General features: G+C 44.3%; 2 protein-coding genes across 6 annotated transcripts in view; both read left to right on the plus strand.

Annotated features, from left to right (window-relative positions):
• The first annotated feature begins 492 nt into the window (after window positions 1-492).
• The window catches only part of LOC120957004 (uncharacterized), a 35,700-nt gene continuing 21,826 nt past the window's right edge, over window positions 493-14,366 (plus strand). Inside the window, exons 1-6 of one of the 5 annotated variants that reach the window (XM_049610413.1) lie at window positions 493-2,174; window positions 2,242-2,414; window positions 2,484-2,633; window positions 2,713-2,985; window positions 3,051-8,491; window positions 9,790-10,194. In XM_049610413.1, the coding sequence (XP_049466370.1) occupies window positions 2,363-2,414; window positions 2,484-2,633; window positions 2,713-2,985; window positions 3,051-3,736 (1,161 nt within the window). In that variant the 5' untranslated portion in view covers window positions 493-2,174; window positions 2,242-2,362 and the 3' untranslated portion in view covers window positions 3,737-8,491; window positions 9,790-10,194. The remainder of the gene's footprint in view (window positions 2,175-2,241; window positions 2,415-2,483; window positions 2,634-2,712; window positions 2,986-3,050; window positions 8,492-9,789; window positions 10,195-14,366) is intronic. The other 4 variants (XM_049610412.1, XM_049610410.1, XM_049610411.1 and 1 more) reach the window with 4 other exon arrangements.
• LOC120957974 (neurotrimin-like) overlaps window positions 10,119-14,366 on the plus strand; it is a 97,939-nt gene continuing 93,691 nt past the window's right edge. Inside the window, exon 1 of the mRNA XM_040380469.2 lies at window positions 10,119-10,194. Coding sequence (XP_040236403.2) covers window positions 10,119-10,194 — 76 coding nt within the window. The remainder of the gene's footprint in view (window positions 10,195-14,366) is intronic.

The following is a 14,366-nucleotide window of genomic DNA, read 5'->3' on the forward strand; positions in this document are numbered from 1 at the left end:
TGCCATCGAGGCCGGTGCCCGGGAGGTGACCAAAATGGAGGATGCGGCGGATGACGTTGTGATTCTGTCGTTGCGGTGTGCGGATTTTGAACTGTCGAAGGCGCTACTCGAGTATGAGCTGCAGCACGGCCTAGAGGACATAACAGAGCGCGATCGGCCGCGCATTGAATCTGTGCTGAAAGCGTCTACCTCCAAGATACCGCAAGTGCCGGTTGAGCTATATCTGAGCTTGAAAGGGCTGAGTGAAGATAGGAATTTCCTGACATATTTGCGGAACATGCTAGCAAAGCTTGAACCTTCACGTGAGAAGGATTTCAATTAAAAGCATTTCATGTGATCAAGATAGTGTAAAACCGTAGTCTCCCTGAGTTTAGTAATAAAAAATTTACTCAAAATGACACCGCAGACGTATATAAAATTCAATTTTAATAAAGAGAAAACATGTTTTGGAAACATTCGACCGAGAGTTTAATGAAACAGGTAAACTTACAGACTCAAGTCAAAGGTCAGCAAGACGCTGACTGCCTACCGATCATTCTACAGCCTGACAAAGCAGTTCACCTTAATGAACCAGTCGCGACGGACGAAAGGGACTATAAAGTACCCGTTTAGTACAGGTACTCACATAAACCTCTGAGATATGGAAACTGTCCAAATCTGACGAAACCCTCTTGGCCACTTTCGCGAGGAAGTTGCTGAAATACTTCTAATGCTCCGTATGTGTGCAGGCACAATGGAGGATGTAATGACGAGCTATATGAAATGTACCATGAAAGCGTGAAAGTGTCCGCCATTAGCGGCCGGGTAATGGATTGGCTGACGAAGGCGTGAGTGGTTAGCTTGATGATCATTGCAGCTTGAGTCCTTGGTAGCTTGATGATCATTGCTACTGCTCAATGAAAGTGCGTCATGACATGCCGAACACGACATGCGAATGCTTGTGTTCAACACGAAACTCTGACTGACAAGCTGAGCTTAATGTCGGCGCAAGCAAAATCACGTTTTTTTTCTGGCTGTGAACAGTGCTGCCAAATACCACTGTAATACCATTGTTACAGTCACCAACACACATGACTGAAACGAAGCTTAACTCAGATCACGTGAGATGATCAGCTGTGAGACTCAAACAATTGTTGCGACCATCATATGTTTGGTGACATTATTTTAGCACTCAACTTTTGGTCACTCACTTAGTCACGACATTTTTGTCGGTGATAATCACGACATTCTTGGAATATACTTGGCGTGTGGTCCCAAGCACCAAAATTATCGCGCTATCTGCTTTGATACTACGATACGAGATACCATTTCATTTTTTTCTTGGAACCACTCGCACGCACCGCATATCTCCCATGACTATCGTGATGATCATCGACCGAAAATATCGCGACAAAGTGACTGACCAAGAGTTGGTTGCACATAATGTTACCAATCATGTGATGGTAGCATCAACTGTTTGAGTCTCACCTCTGATCATCACAGTAGAGCTCATGACGCTGACATGATTTGGTTTCAGCCGGAATTTTTCAAGACTATGGTAGTGACATTTTGCAGAACTGATCACAGCAAAAATTTCATGACATAGTGACATAAAGCGTTGGTTGCAAAAATGTCACGAAGCATGCATTGGTCACACCAATCGTTTTGAGTATCACAATTGATTACGGGACGCTGCAATGGGTTTTGTATCAGCCGGATTTTTTTTTATGAAATTGACATTGACATTTTTTAGCAATGCTCTCCTCCTGAGGCCGACTGAGACAGCAAAGCGGTTATAAGGTTGCCGGATAATGCAAGGCAAGGCAAACTTACAGATTTTTCTGGGTACAAACATCATTTTCATTTGCCATTGATATTTAATTATCTGAGATAAGAATGAATATCACGCAAACAATGAGACCCCAAAATTTGGCTGATTTATACCAAGGGGTATGAGGAAGCTTTAGGAAGTAAGGAGAACACACGTGCTGTCTCGCTTACACTACAGCATCGAACCATCGCTCTGTGTGTTCCCTCTTCTATGCGAACAAAACCTTCAGTCCCCTTGGTCAGAATTAGCCAAATATTGGGATCGTATTGTTTACGTAGAATACATATGTGTAAAGTATTATTATTTATAGCCAGAAAGCATCTCAAAGCAATAGTTCCTGGAATCGTGCGTGCAGCTAGACAATGTAATTCCATGCCCAATAATCAAAAATTAAATAATAACAACAAATAATAATTATCATTTTTGATAAGGTTTCCGGAATTTAGATTATAAAAGCGTTCCTGATTGATGCATCGAATCATTAGCCTTTCAACAGTCATATGGCTCTTGTTCTTGTCCCAGCATCAGACGCCGAATTAGCAAAGCTTCAAAATGATATCATACATTACGTTTTTAATATCCTTGGCAACTTTCGCTAATCGACGTAAGACATTATAGCTTTCTTCGATAAGGTGAACGTATAGCAACATTATCAGTTTTGAGATCTTTTCAGAGTGTAATGTTGATATCAAATCACAACTGAACCAAATGGAACCACTATTCCTGCGCAAGAATGAGTTGTGGACTCCGAACGGACGATGGTTGCAGTGGAAGACCGGTGAAGCTACAATGATTGCCTGTCCTGGTAATCGAATCCGAAACAGTACGTTTCACAGTAGAACTAGTCCATAATGGTTGATTCATAACCATTAGCTCCTTTTAATATCCGATTCTCTCTTCAGCTGGAAAAGAAAGAGCCTACATTCGGTGCGTGTCTGGAAGGACGTTTGCCTTAGGAGCATCACATGTAAATATTGCCAACATTGCTTGTGTTTCCAAAACTACCGGAAAGCATCGAAATTCGGGCACTAGTTGCGGTAGTGGTGGAACGTTGCTGGGCTTGGGATTTAATGTTCCGGGCCTTGCTTTCATAACGTATCTTGAAACGTGCTACAACATGCAAACGGCTTCGGTGCTTTTCACGCGTCATACGATACGAGGATCAGCTATCAATTGTAAGCGTGACTCGAATGTTGGTTCCATAAAACATAACTAATAGGGGGTGTGTCTTTCCTTGCAGATGCCATTACTAAAACAAACCGGTCAACATATAAACCGGATGGTGCCCCTGCAAATGTTCCATTTGCCACGGCTTACGCCCAAAAACGGCAACTTAAACGTTTTACCGATCTTCTGGGATCCGCTGCTCAGGCGAAACGATTCATCTCGTCTGGTTCTTTTCTTGAGCGGGGGCACATGGTACCGTTTGCGGATGGTATATTTCGTCCATGGCGATGGGTCACCGATTTCTACGTCAACGTCGCTCCCCAGTGGGTGGCAACGAATCGGGGAAACTGGAAGGCCGTTGAAGCTGCAGCTCGCCAAGTCGCGGGTCGCTTAGAGGAGGATGTACTGGTTTTTACGGGAGTTTACGACATTCTTACCCTTCCCCACGTAAATGGCCATCAGGTTCCGATCACACTGGATGCCAAGGGTATTGAAATACCCAAGTGGCTTTGGAAAATAGTCAAATCTATACGCAGAAATGCTGCCATCGCACTCGTCACTAATAACGATCCGTTCAGAAGAAGTATGCCAGCTGGTGAGATGCTGTGTCAGGATATCTGTGCCCAATACGGGTGGGGTAATGCAAAGTATGACAAATTTGCGAGTGGTTTCACCTACTGCTGTACGGTGAAGGATTTGCGGCGCTTTATTCCTACTATTTCTTCCGAAGTTGATGCAGCGAATGTGTTGCACTTCTAAAATGCAACTGCAGTTAAACAACACGTACTCTTCAAGATAAGGGTGATAATGCCACGCTTGCCGGTTGCCACGATAACGGTTGTAAAGAGGTAGATTAAAGTGATGGAGATAGATGAAGATTAGTCAATACATCAATATTGCAGAACTTTGTTAATAAATAAGTCAAAATAAAGTGATTCAATTCAAACTCTTTGCTGGGATCAGTGTAATCAGGTGTATCTCATCTCACTATTCAATGTTATTAACTACAGTTGTGCGTCATACTAGAAATATTTTACAACATCGGAACATCTAATTAAGAAATACAACAAAATGTAAAACAAAATTGTCTAAACCCCAGAGTTGCATCATGACCTCACATCTCAGTCGATATCTGTCGACATCAGAGCATCATAAAAAAAGCTTTTCGTTTCAATTTCAAGAAAGCTTTGAAGCTTTGGAAACCCTAGCCGCAAAATTGAAGATTTCGGACGTCGTGTGGACGTCGTGTGGACGTCCACCCGACGTCCACACGACGTCCGGTTTAAGAGGTTACTCGACCAAGCGAACTTTTTTAGACGGGTTTTATGGCAAAAATTGTGGCAGATTTCCCAGGGTTGTTGTATCGAATAGCAGCAACAAAAAATAAATTTTATGGATGGGTAGAAAAAAATGAATCTTGCCCGCCCCCTTACTCCTTCCTGGTCGGTAGTTGCGATCACACCAGCTGTTCATATGATGGTGGTGGGAGTGATATCGCTTTTCTTCTGTCTTCTTTATCCGTTCTACCAGATCATACGCGTTTTCAGTGACGTCCTTCCCCACCTCCTTCGTTTTCCCAGCAGTTATTGGCGAATGCTTGACCTTGTGTGAGCGCGCTTGACTTGGGGTTATTGTTTTTTTCCTTCCCGTTTTTTTTGGCCGCTGATGCATTGCGCGTTGGCTAGAGCGCCGTCGTTCGAATCTGGATTTGATCAACGCGCAAGTTGACGTGTGGATGGAATCGATTTACCGTTCGTGCTATTTGCCGGATCGATTGAATGCATGCTTCGTACTGGTTTTATATTGTTTGTTAGTGCAGTTAGTTGCGCTTGTGCAAAAAAAAAAAATCAATTCAAATAAAAGATCATTCAATGCACTAGTCCGCTCATGTTACGCCAACCAATGCTTAGCTAAAGTAAACGGAAGGTCAAATATTAAAATGAGGGATATCATAGAACACATATTGTCTTTCCATTATATTTTTTCTTTAATAACGTACAAACCCTCCAATCTTCTCCCACCCCTCCCTCCCTTCCTCTCTCGCTCCCACCGGATTGAAGGTTAGGATTTACCCACCATGGTGTACTCTTTTAATTCTAATTCCCGGGGTCTATTGTTCGGAAGAGAAAATGGAACGTCTCCCCCGCCTCTCGCTCGATGCTGTAAGCGAGGAGCGACCCGCCCCGGCTTGGCTGACGCATGCATCGCTCGCGTTGCCTGGCTTGCTCCTTCTCTCGCCTTATTTGGAGACGCATCATCGTTGCGGATGGTGCTGCGCGGCCATGTCGCTGCCTGGAGGATGGCATAGAAAGTTGTGTTCTAGCCCGTCGCTGTCCTGGCGATTGACGCAGGATGCGTAAGTGGCGTGTATGCTGCATGCATAGTGGATAGCGCTGCGGCTGCGCTCGAGGATTGGCTGTGACGACCGGACCCCGGGAGCCTCAAATGCCGGTGATGCAGCCGGTCCTTTCACGCGCAAAGCTGCTCAACGCGTCCCCGCATTTTATGGAAGGCTTGGCTGGATTTGGCTGCCCCTCGTTGTCGTGCTACCTGAACACAACACAACAACGTGACCGTCCTGCGTTCAAACCTCGTTTGATCCTAGTGGCCCAGGACTGCCTATCTCGCTAGGGGTAAACCAATTAGTAACAGGTCACGTCAACTCGCACGACTTAGCAACATTCTCGCCATGAGTTCAAGCCTCGTATGGACCGTCTCTCGTAGCAACGGCTAACTATCCGGCATGACCGCGTAGGTCGTTGCACCAAGAAGAAGAAAGGAGTGGCTGAGACAGGCAGAAAAGCAATGTTTACTGTGTCAAATAAGAAAAAGATGAAGAAGCTTTGTACGATCCGCTGCTCATAAGATTGATGTGGACAATGTGGACAATACAGAAATAAGAACATCGATTTTCAAAAAATGCATGTTGATCCCTTCCTGTATGTTCTCCCCGTTCCTGTATGCTACCTCCAGTTCGCTTCGCTCTCGTCCCCCATTGTTTAGAGCCCATCGTCGCTTCGGAACAGCAAACGCTACTACACGCCATCCCCGCTTTCATCTTCTCATCTCACTTCTTCGAATATCACCCTTCCTGGTCCTCCGGTTCCTTCCGCTCTTGTTAGCTCCCCATTTATTTACTCGCTTTCCCCTTCTTTCCTTCCCATTCCTTTTCTTTCGTATTGCTGTTCAATGATGCTAGCATAGTTTAGAATAACAAATGTAAACTGTATTTGTCGTAAGCCTTAAGGCAAACAATAGTGAAGTGCGGGCAGGGGCGGATTAACCAGAGGCCAAACCAAACTAAGGGGCCGCGTGGGGCTCCGAGGAAAGGATCCAGCGTAATCCTTCTCAGTCGGAACCATCCGTAAACGATCCAGTTCATTTGGGTCGACTCGAACTCGTTGCACCCACGGGTCGGATTGGCGCCTGCCAAACTACCTAGCGCACTCGCTGACCACATACCAGCGCTCCATAGAACCACTTGGTCGATTGCAGCCCGTGGCCGATAAGACCCCACAGCTCCCTGCCATCTCCCTGCTCTCTTTGTTGTACGGGTGATTTCGCCTTCCCCCACGTATCGAGGCCGCGTGCGACATTGCAAGCTCATAGCCTCCCGCACCCATTTTCTTCTTCTTCTTTGACGTAACGAAAAATGCTGTAGACAGGGCTGAAACGGCTTCTTAACCTTACTCAAATCACGCTATCGGATAGTGGGTTCTTGCTATCTGGGGAATGGTCTGGATAAGAATCGATCTCGTCCGGTCTCGTAGGAACCGGTCTCATTACAGCATGCGTTCAATGAGTCGGGGCGCTGGTCGAAGAGAGCACCAGAGTGACGATGAAAAGATTGCAGCTGATTGCCGTTTGGTTTAAAGGGTATACAACATGCGGCATTTAATTGTTGCTCGACCGCATAAAAAGTTTACCAAAATATGTCCCAAATCTACAAACATCATAATACTGTGTTTGTGGTTGTGTTAGTCACAAAACGCTTTAGGTGCAGTTAACTTCCTTTAACGCATCAAGAGGATTCGCAGCCAATGTCACACACGGGAAAAACAAGGACAAAGAAAACTCCCTCACGTGCGAGAAAGAGCAGCAACAACCATACCGTTGAGCCGATAACATGGAGAGAATGCGACGGGACATCATCGTCTGTGCGCGAGAGTGAAACAAAAGACAGAACCATAATCTTCCCATCCATAATCAGCCACTATAATTTGTGTGTGTGTGTGTTCGCCCCATACAAATGGCATAATTTTTATTTTCGCTTGGTCGAAAATCGCGGCGAAAACCCGATTTTGCGGCTGGGGAAGCTTTGCATGCCGTTTCAAAGTCGACTTACAGTGCGGGGCATGATAGTCAGTGAGTTAAAAATATCATTTTGTAATTATTGAATTATCTGACATTTACATTTGTTTTACGGCTCAGTTTTCAATGTGAACAGCATTATTCAATACTTGCAAGATGTTTTTCAACTGTTGTCGTTATTTGCGACAGCAGGGCTGTTGAAGAAACCTTGCGCGATTGTTGAATAATGACGTTCACATTTAACAAAACTGACCCGGAAAACAGTTAAAGCTTTTTTTTATTGTAATTGTTTTATATTCATCATAGAACCGACTGAGAGAGAGAGATAAAGGGAGAGAATAATACACATACAGAGTGAGAGAATACGAGAGGAAGAGAGAAAGAGAAAGAAAGAGAAATAAAGAGAAGAGAAGAGAGTGAGATATTGAAAGAGAAAGAGAGAGACACAGAGAGAGAGAGCGAAAGAGAGAGAGAGAGAAAAAGAGAGAAAGAGAGAGAGAGAGATAGAGAGAGAAAGAGAGAGAGAGATAGAGAGAGAAAGAGAGAGAGAGAGAAAGAGATAGAGAGAGAGAGAAAGAGAGAGAGAGAGAGAAAGAGATAGAGAGAGAAAGAGATAGAGAGAGAGAGAAAGAGAGAGAGAGAGAGAGATGAATTATGTAACTGGGTTTCTCAAGCTAGCTCAACATAGTAACACTATTTTTCTATCACGTCAAGCGTAAAATTCTAACTCGAATCAGGAAAACGTGTGTTGCCTCACAAGACAAAAAAATGGAATAAATATTTTCACTATTCTTAAATACCTTAATAAAACCTTAGCGATTTTTTTTTCTTCCAATTTTTACGCACAAATAGCCCACAGTGCACAACCATATTCATTCCCCGCTGCGAATGAACTGGAATACGCTTTGTTGTGAGACACGGCCTGCTTGCCGGCGCACACAGTTGCGTGTTTTCTGCGTGTTCATTCTGGTCGCAGAGCACGCTGCGAATGAACGATTCATGGCAAGCGGTGCTTCGACGGCTACCAGCGTAACGTTGACCGTTCATTCGTATTTTGAACCGCGACCAGTGAACACGGACAGTCGCTGCGTATCGAGCCGTTGTGCCGGGTGGCGTGAAATTTTGCGTGCGTAATATATCAAAAAAGTCTTTATTTGGCGTTTGGAAATTTTATTAACGGGTTGTGTGTTGCTTGAAAGTACTGTGAGCACTAAAGAAGGGTTTAGAAAATCGCAATTGTGAAGAATTTATTCGTAGAGATGTGCCCGTAAATGTTCGAAATCGATCAAGTGATCGTTAAAAGTGGAGTAATGATGCGATCCGTCGTAGCATTGTGATTTAGTAAAACAAAAATTTAACCATTTCTGTACAATAATAAAAAGATGATAGTAATGCAATTCAAATTCCGATATTCCATTACAACTAAGTGATTGCAGTTTTCGCAGTCGCTGCAGTCACTGCAGTGCAACGTTAACAGTTGCGATCATCGCTGCACCAGCAAACGGTGTGAATGAGTGTGAGACAGCGTGTGTGTGTGGTCAGCTATTTTCATCCCGGTTTTGCAACGGAAGTGCAAGCGTACAAGTGTAGTGGCCGTAGTGGTGCGACGGTATTCTCACGTGGCTGTGCTTACACCGTTGTAAAGTGGTTGCGCATTGGGCGGTGTTAGAAAATTAAAATACAAAAACACACACACACACATACACATACGTCACCGTCGTGTCTGCTCAGTTTTGCATAACGCATTCTTTCAACATTTTGAATTTTGTTCGCTTCCCGAAAACACGGCACCCTGCTCTAGCGTGCGGTCAGTTCTGAGCCGTGTGTGTGTGTGTGGCCGTGTGTTGTGAATGTGATGACTGGCGACTAAATTATGATGATTTTAAAATTAGAATTCTTATACTGACCGACATTGAGCTACCTGGGGGGAAATTAGGGGAACCGGGCGGCAGATGATAGCTATGAAGGGCCACCTAAAGTGAGGAACGTCGTTATTTCCCCCCCCCCCCCCTTCACCGACCCATCCACTATCGCGAAAGGGCAAACTTGTGCACGGGTGTGCATGCAGCTCATTTTATTTCGACCAAAAGCAAAATGGAAACCAAGTCCGGCAGTCTCATGAATAGCAAATGTATTCGTGTGTACTTAGCGCACCTGAAGTAGCGTGGTTGGGTGTTCTTTTTTCTCGTCCTGCTCAATAATACAAGAATAGTTTCGGTTTTTTGCTTTTTTATTACATTTTCCCCCATTTTTTTTTAAACTTGCGACAATAATGATCCTTTTGTAGTAGAAAAATCTTTAAAAAAGCTCTACTAGAAGTTTGTATCAATCACTTGTTTCATTTTTATTCAAAATCATAATGAGAACGAAATATACTAATTAGAAAAAGTTCTCGAGCACCTGCTTGCAGACCTCATCATTATGCGTTGAAGTCTGCCGTTGAATCGTCAATAGTTAAATAAAGGTAAATGCAAATAAAAGCAAGTTTCATTCTATTCTAGAATCACCAGTCTCAACCTGTGTGTCTATGTCTGTATGTGTGTGCGAGTGTAAGTGTGCGTGAAAGTTTTCCCAACAAGTGTTGAAAGTTGAAAAATCATTTCAGTATAAAAAATCCAAAAGTGCTTGAAAAGAATCTGCTCCCCAAACATCACACAGTGCAGTGCAGTGTGAAAAGAAGTGTTTCCCTTCAACCCCCCCTGCTCCTACCCTGGTGTGTGTGTGTGTGTGTGCCAGGGCTGAAGAGCTTTTTTTGCTGTTCGGTTGTGCTGTTCTGCATCTTCCAGCGTCTTCCAGCTTCCAACAAGCGACGAACCGACCGCGCCAAACGATGAATCTTCGCGGCTGGGGTGCGGTGCAGCTTGCACTGGCGTTCGCCGTCGTGCTGGTCGGAACCATGGTTGAAAGTAAGTAGAACAACTTCATTTAACCATAAGAAGCGCGATCGACTCAATTCGCTTCACGGTTGAAGCTTGTGAATGAAAAATCAGGGAAGAAAGCGGAAAGGTGGGATAAAAAAAACAGCCTTTTCCTAGAAGCTTTTCTCCACCAGCAGCAGGGGGTGTGAACTTTCCGACATAAATGCAAGAAAACAAAAAAGAACTTCATTAAGTGACAAGACTCGTGATGCTGTCGCGGGTGCGCTTCGAGTGGCGTGTTTGTTCACTCGGGCGCGCATTTCTAGTGAATTTTATTAAAACATAATCTCACCGCCCCCCAGCCCTTACCTACACACAATCGCCTCAACACCGGGCGGAGATAAAAAGACATGACGAGGCGCTAATTAGTTTATGTCACATGATTTACGATCCCGTAAGGCAGCCGCCGAGCACTGTCACGTTTGGTGCGGCTCTTGTGGCGGCGCGCATGATGCTTTCTAGGCTCCGCAGCTCGGCAAAAACGGACGGGGAGATTTGGGGAATTGAAAACGAGAGTGACAACGATTCCAGTGCCCCGGAATCGGGACTCACAGACCGACAGACAGACAGACGGAACACACAGTGGAACGGATTGTCTTTCTCGTTGTTTACGTTTACTGACTGTAAAGTTTTCCTTTTCGGTCGTTTCAAATCACCTTCTCGGCCCGTGTTGAAGTGGATGCGCGTGGAGAAGGCAAACGAGATAACCCGTGGCCGTAACGAGGTTGTAACGTCTCGTTCAGGTCGGCGTTCAGGTGAAGCACTTGTAAAAGTGAAGGTATTTTTCTGGTATTTTTCATCAAAGCTTTAAAACTGGAGCGAGTATCGTTGGGGAAGGTAACAAAGGCATTTCTTTTTTTTTTGAAAGAGAATTTTAAAATTAGGAATTTGAGAATTCGGTTTTGAGTTTCCTTTCGATAGGAATTTACGGATAGCCTTTGGCAAGTTTATTGCTGTTCTGGCCTATACATCCTTGTTGTACGCGTGTTCCGTTAGCGTATGTTTTAAATTAAAAAATATCAGAAAATAATTTTCTAAGCCCTGGAATTATAAAATCGAGTGATCCAGGTTCTTGTCATATTCTAGTAATGGATCTAAAGTGAAGAATACAAGAAGAATTGAGATCATTCAGAAGAACATGGACACAAAACACACGCAGTACCAACAAATGTGGTAGTGTTTTTCCTTCATTTGTAATAGAACGAAGGCAACTAGACGTATATGGGGATTAGAAGCAGTGATCCAGACCATCTTCATTACCGAGAAACAGTTATCGGGTACTCCATGTTACATACATTGATAACACTTTGCGTTATGTAACAATAATCGTAAATCTAAAGAACAACATGAACTAACTTGAGCCATGAATGGGATTTCTTGAAGCGATCAACACAGCTAGAATCATTGTAGCCAATATGCTCAGAGATACTGCTGCATTCAGACATTGAACCAGATAATGCTCTGGTTATAACTCTGTCTAGCTACAAAAGTCTGTTATTTTATGATTTATTCATTGATTTCTCAGGGCCCAGACACTTTGCCGTACATTCGGTCTTGTTCCTGAGGAAACATCCCAAGCATTGGAGAGCAACTTCTGACTAAACTCTTACTTTAAAGATAACAAAGAGCTTAAAATAACTTATACTTCAACGCCCAAATAATACCTCAAACAATGAGAAATGATACGAACTGCCTCATACCTTATGCTAATTTGGGTTTAGTCGTAATTCAAAATCTACCATGACAATGACAGCTCGAACAACAACCCATCTACCGTACTGCTTTTGTTTCTCCGGTGAAAATTCTCAAATAAAAATCAATTAACTCACATTAAACCCCGTACCGAATCGCTACCGTATGCAAATCCAGTGAGCCCGTAAATTCCGCTTAAATTTTAAGCAGCTTCCTAAACGTTCTCCGGAAGTAGACACCCCCCCCCCCATCCCAGGGCCAGAATGCCTCTCGGCAATGCCTAAACAAATATTTCCATTTGACCGCGACGAAGCGAAAGCAATATCGCCACTTCGCTTTGTACTGTTGTGTGCGACGGCTCCTTCCTCACCGTAAGCTTCCCCGGTTACCATGTGAACTAGATCCACTCTGAGCAGGTGGTGCTTGAGATGGAAAACAAACAAGCTTGGGTAGCATTTTTTGCCCTATATTGCTTTCGTTCTTGCAGGCCTACTGCTACCGACATTCCGGTGAGATAATTGCGAGTCTCCTCTTGCGGACATTTGCGGGTGTGTTGAGCATTGCCGGAAGCGTCGCTGGAAGAGCATCGATATTGCCTTTGCTGGGAGTTCTTAAGTAATTGCCGAAACATTTGCATTACACACAGATTTGCATAAGTAATTGAGAGGAGAGGGTTTTTGGCGAAGGAGATGGGAAAGAGAGAGGGAGGGAGGGAGTGGGAAAAAGTGAGCAAAGTTAGTCTTTTTGGCGATGTTTTAGATGCTGCTTTGTCGAGTGCTAATCCTTCTAAGAGCTTAAATCTGAAGGCGAAAGCGCACTTGACAAGGAAATTAATGAAACATTATTTTTAGATTCTACGAGCACACACACACACACATACACAAAGCGTGATGAGGTAGATTCTGCTTTACGAGGATAAACTTAATCCTGGGATATTTTTTTTTGTGTCGTGTCGTGAGTTTTAATCTAGCTTTTCCAGCAAAGGACGAAAAATAGGGCACTCGACACTCGCTATACAGCGGGGTACACAGCGACACAGCGGGATAAAGGCGCTAAAAATGACGTTCCTTGCTGCGGAGTATGTTACGAAACCGAACTGGGTAGATTTAATGCAAATCACTATAGGAAAGTGCTCCACGAAGGCCCGTGCCTCCTCCCCAAGCTATTTGTTCTGCTCGTTGGGTTGGGATTTACTTAACCAACCAGGTTTGTTGAGAAGAAGAGCACACAAAAAACCCCAGAACAAACTAAGAAGAGTACCTTAACTCTCGCTCGAATGTTACACCACAGGGTCGTTCCAGTGAAAGCGATTGCTCAACAACTCCAATTATTCCGTACCGGGTGGAGCAAAAGGTACCAACCAAGACCAAGTTCTGCGCTCGTTAGGCGGAACTCTTCTAGGTAAGCGTAGGGAGAAGTACATTTATGGGACCTTCTGTAGCAACATCCGCGCTCGTATGTGTGAGCGCCCTCCTCCAGGAGGGCTGATAAAAAGATGCTGCAATCCACAGTCCGGGAGACCAAGCATACTGCAAACAACGGCGGATAATTATCTCGAGATAGATCAACATATCAAACAGCAACAAAAACCCTACTCCCCCCTACTAACATACTCAACACAGCATAGAGCGACACGTTGTGAAAGAAGGTGTTTCCTTCCTGCGTGTGTGTCGTTTCCTCTCTAGGGGGGGCGCGCGCTAAGGCTCTGGCATATATCAGCAGCCCGGCAGCGCCAGATCTCGTATCTCTCTCGTACGATGAAGCCATTCTGTAGCGCTTTTTATTTCATTTGCTCGGTGTTGCACGATGCGCAACTCTTGTATAAGTGTACGCCACGCTTTAGAATACTCCACTCCAAACACTGCCATATCTCTCAACCAGGTGTGTAATTATTAAAGAAGAAACATTACCCAACCAATAGTCCTGCTGTGCGTGCCGGTCTTTTCTGTTTCTCCAAAGGCAGAGCAGCTACTTCTGGCCTTATTCTTTACGACTTGCTCGCCAGAAGATCGTTCCCAGCTCACGACCTTCCGGTTTCGGGACCTGTGAGGACCACACATCGAAAGCCGTTTTACGAAACTTTATAATGGATCGACAAGGCAAAGCGCGGTGCAAAGGTAACTTCGATCTGGCTGAGCTCCAAAACCACGCACCCCGACCGATTCATGTCTTGGTGGTGGTAGTGGTTGCTTTGTTTTTTTTTCTTTTTTTTTTGTGGAAAGTCGTTGTTTTCTCGCCCTTGCGTTGCTCATTGTTGTTTATTTGTTTGCACACGTAATGCTGGGGTGGTATCGGGTAAGGGAGTTGAAGTACTTTATGAATCGCTACACTGGATTGGGAATTAAAGTGTTTCGTTCTTTTACCGGCGCATACACCTACACGAGAGAGTACAAAATGGCAAGCTTTCCCCATTTTCCAAAGATCCCGAAAAGTGTACTGAGGCTTTTTGCTTTCTTTCTTCTGTTCAG

Source organism: Anopheles coluzzii, chromosome 3, assembly GCF_943734685.1.
Source record: "Anopheles coluzzii chromosome 3, AcolN3, whole genome shotgun sequence".
NCBI lineage: Eukaryota > Metazoa > Arthropoda > Insecta > Diptera > Culicidae > Anopheles > Anopheles coluzzii.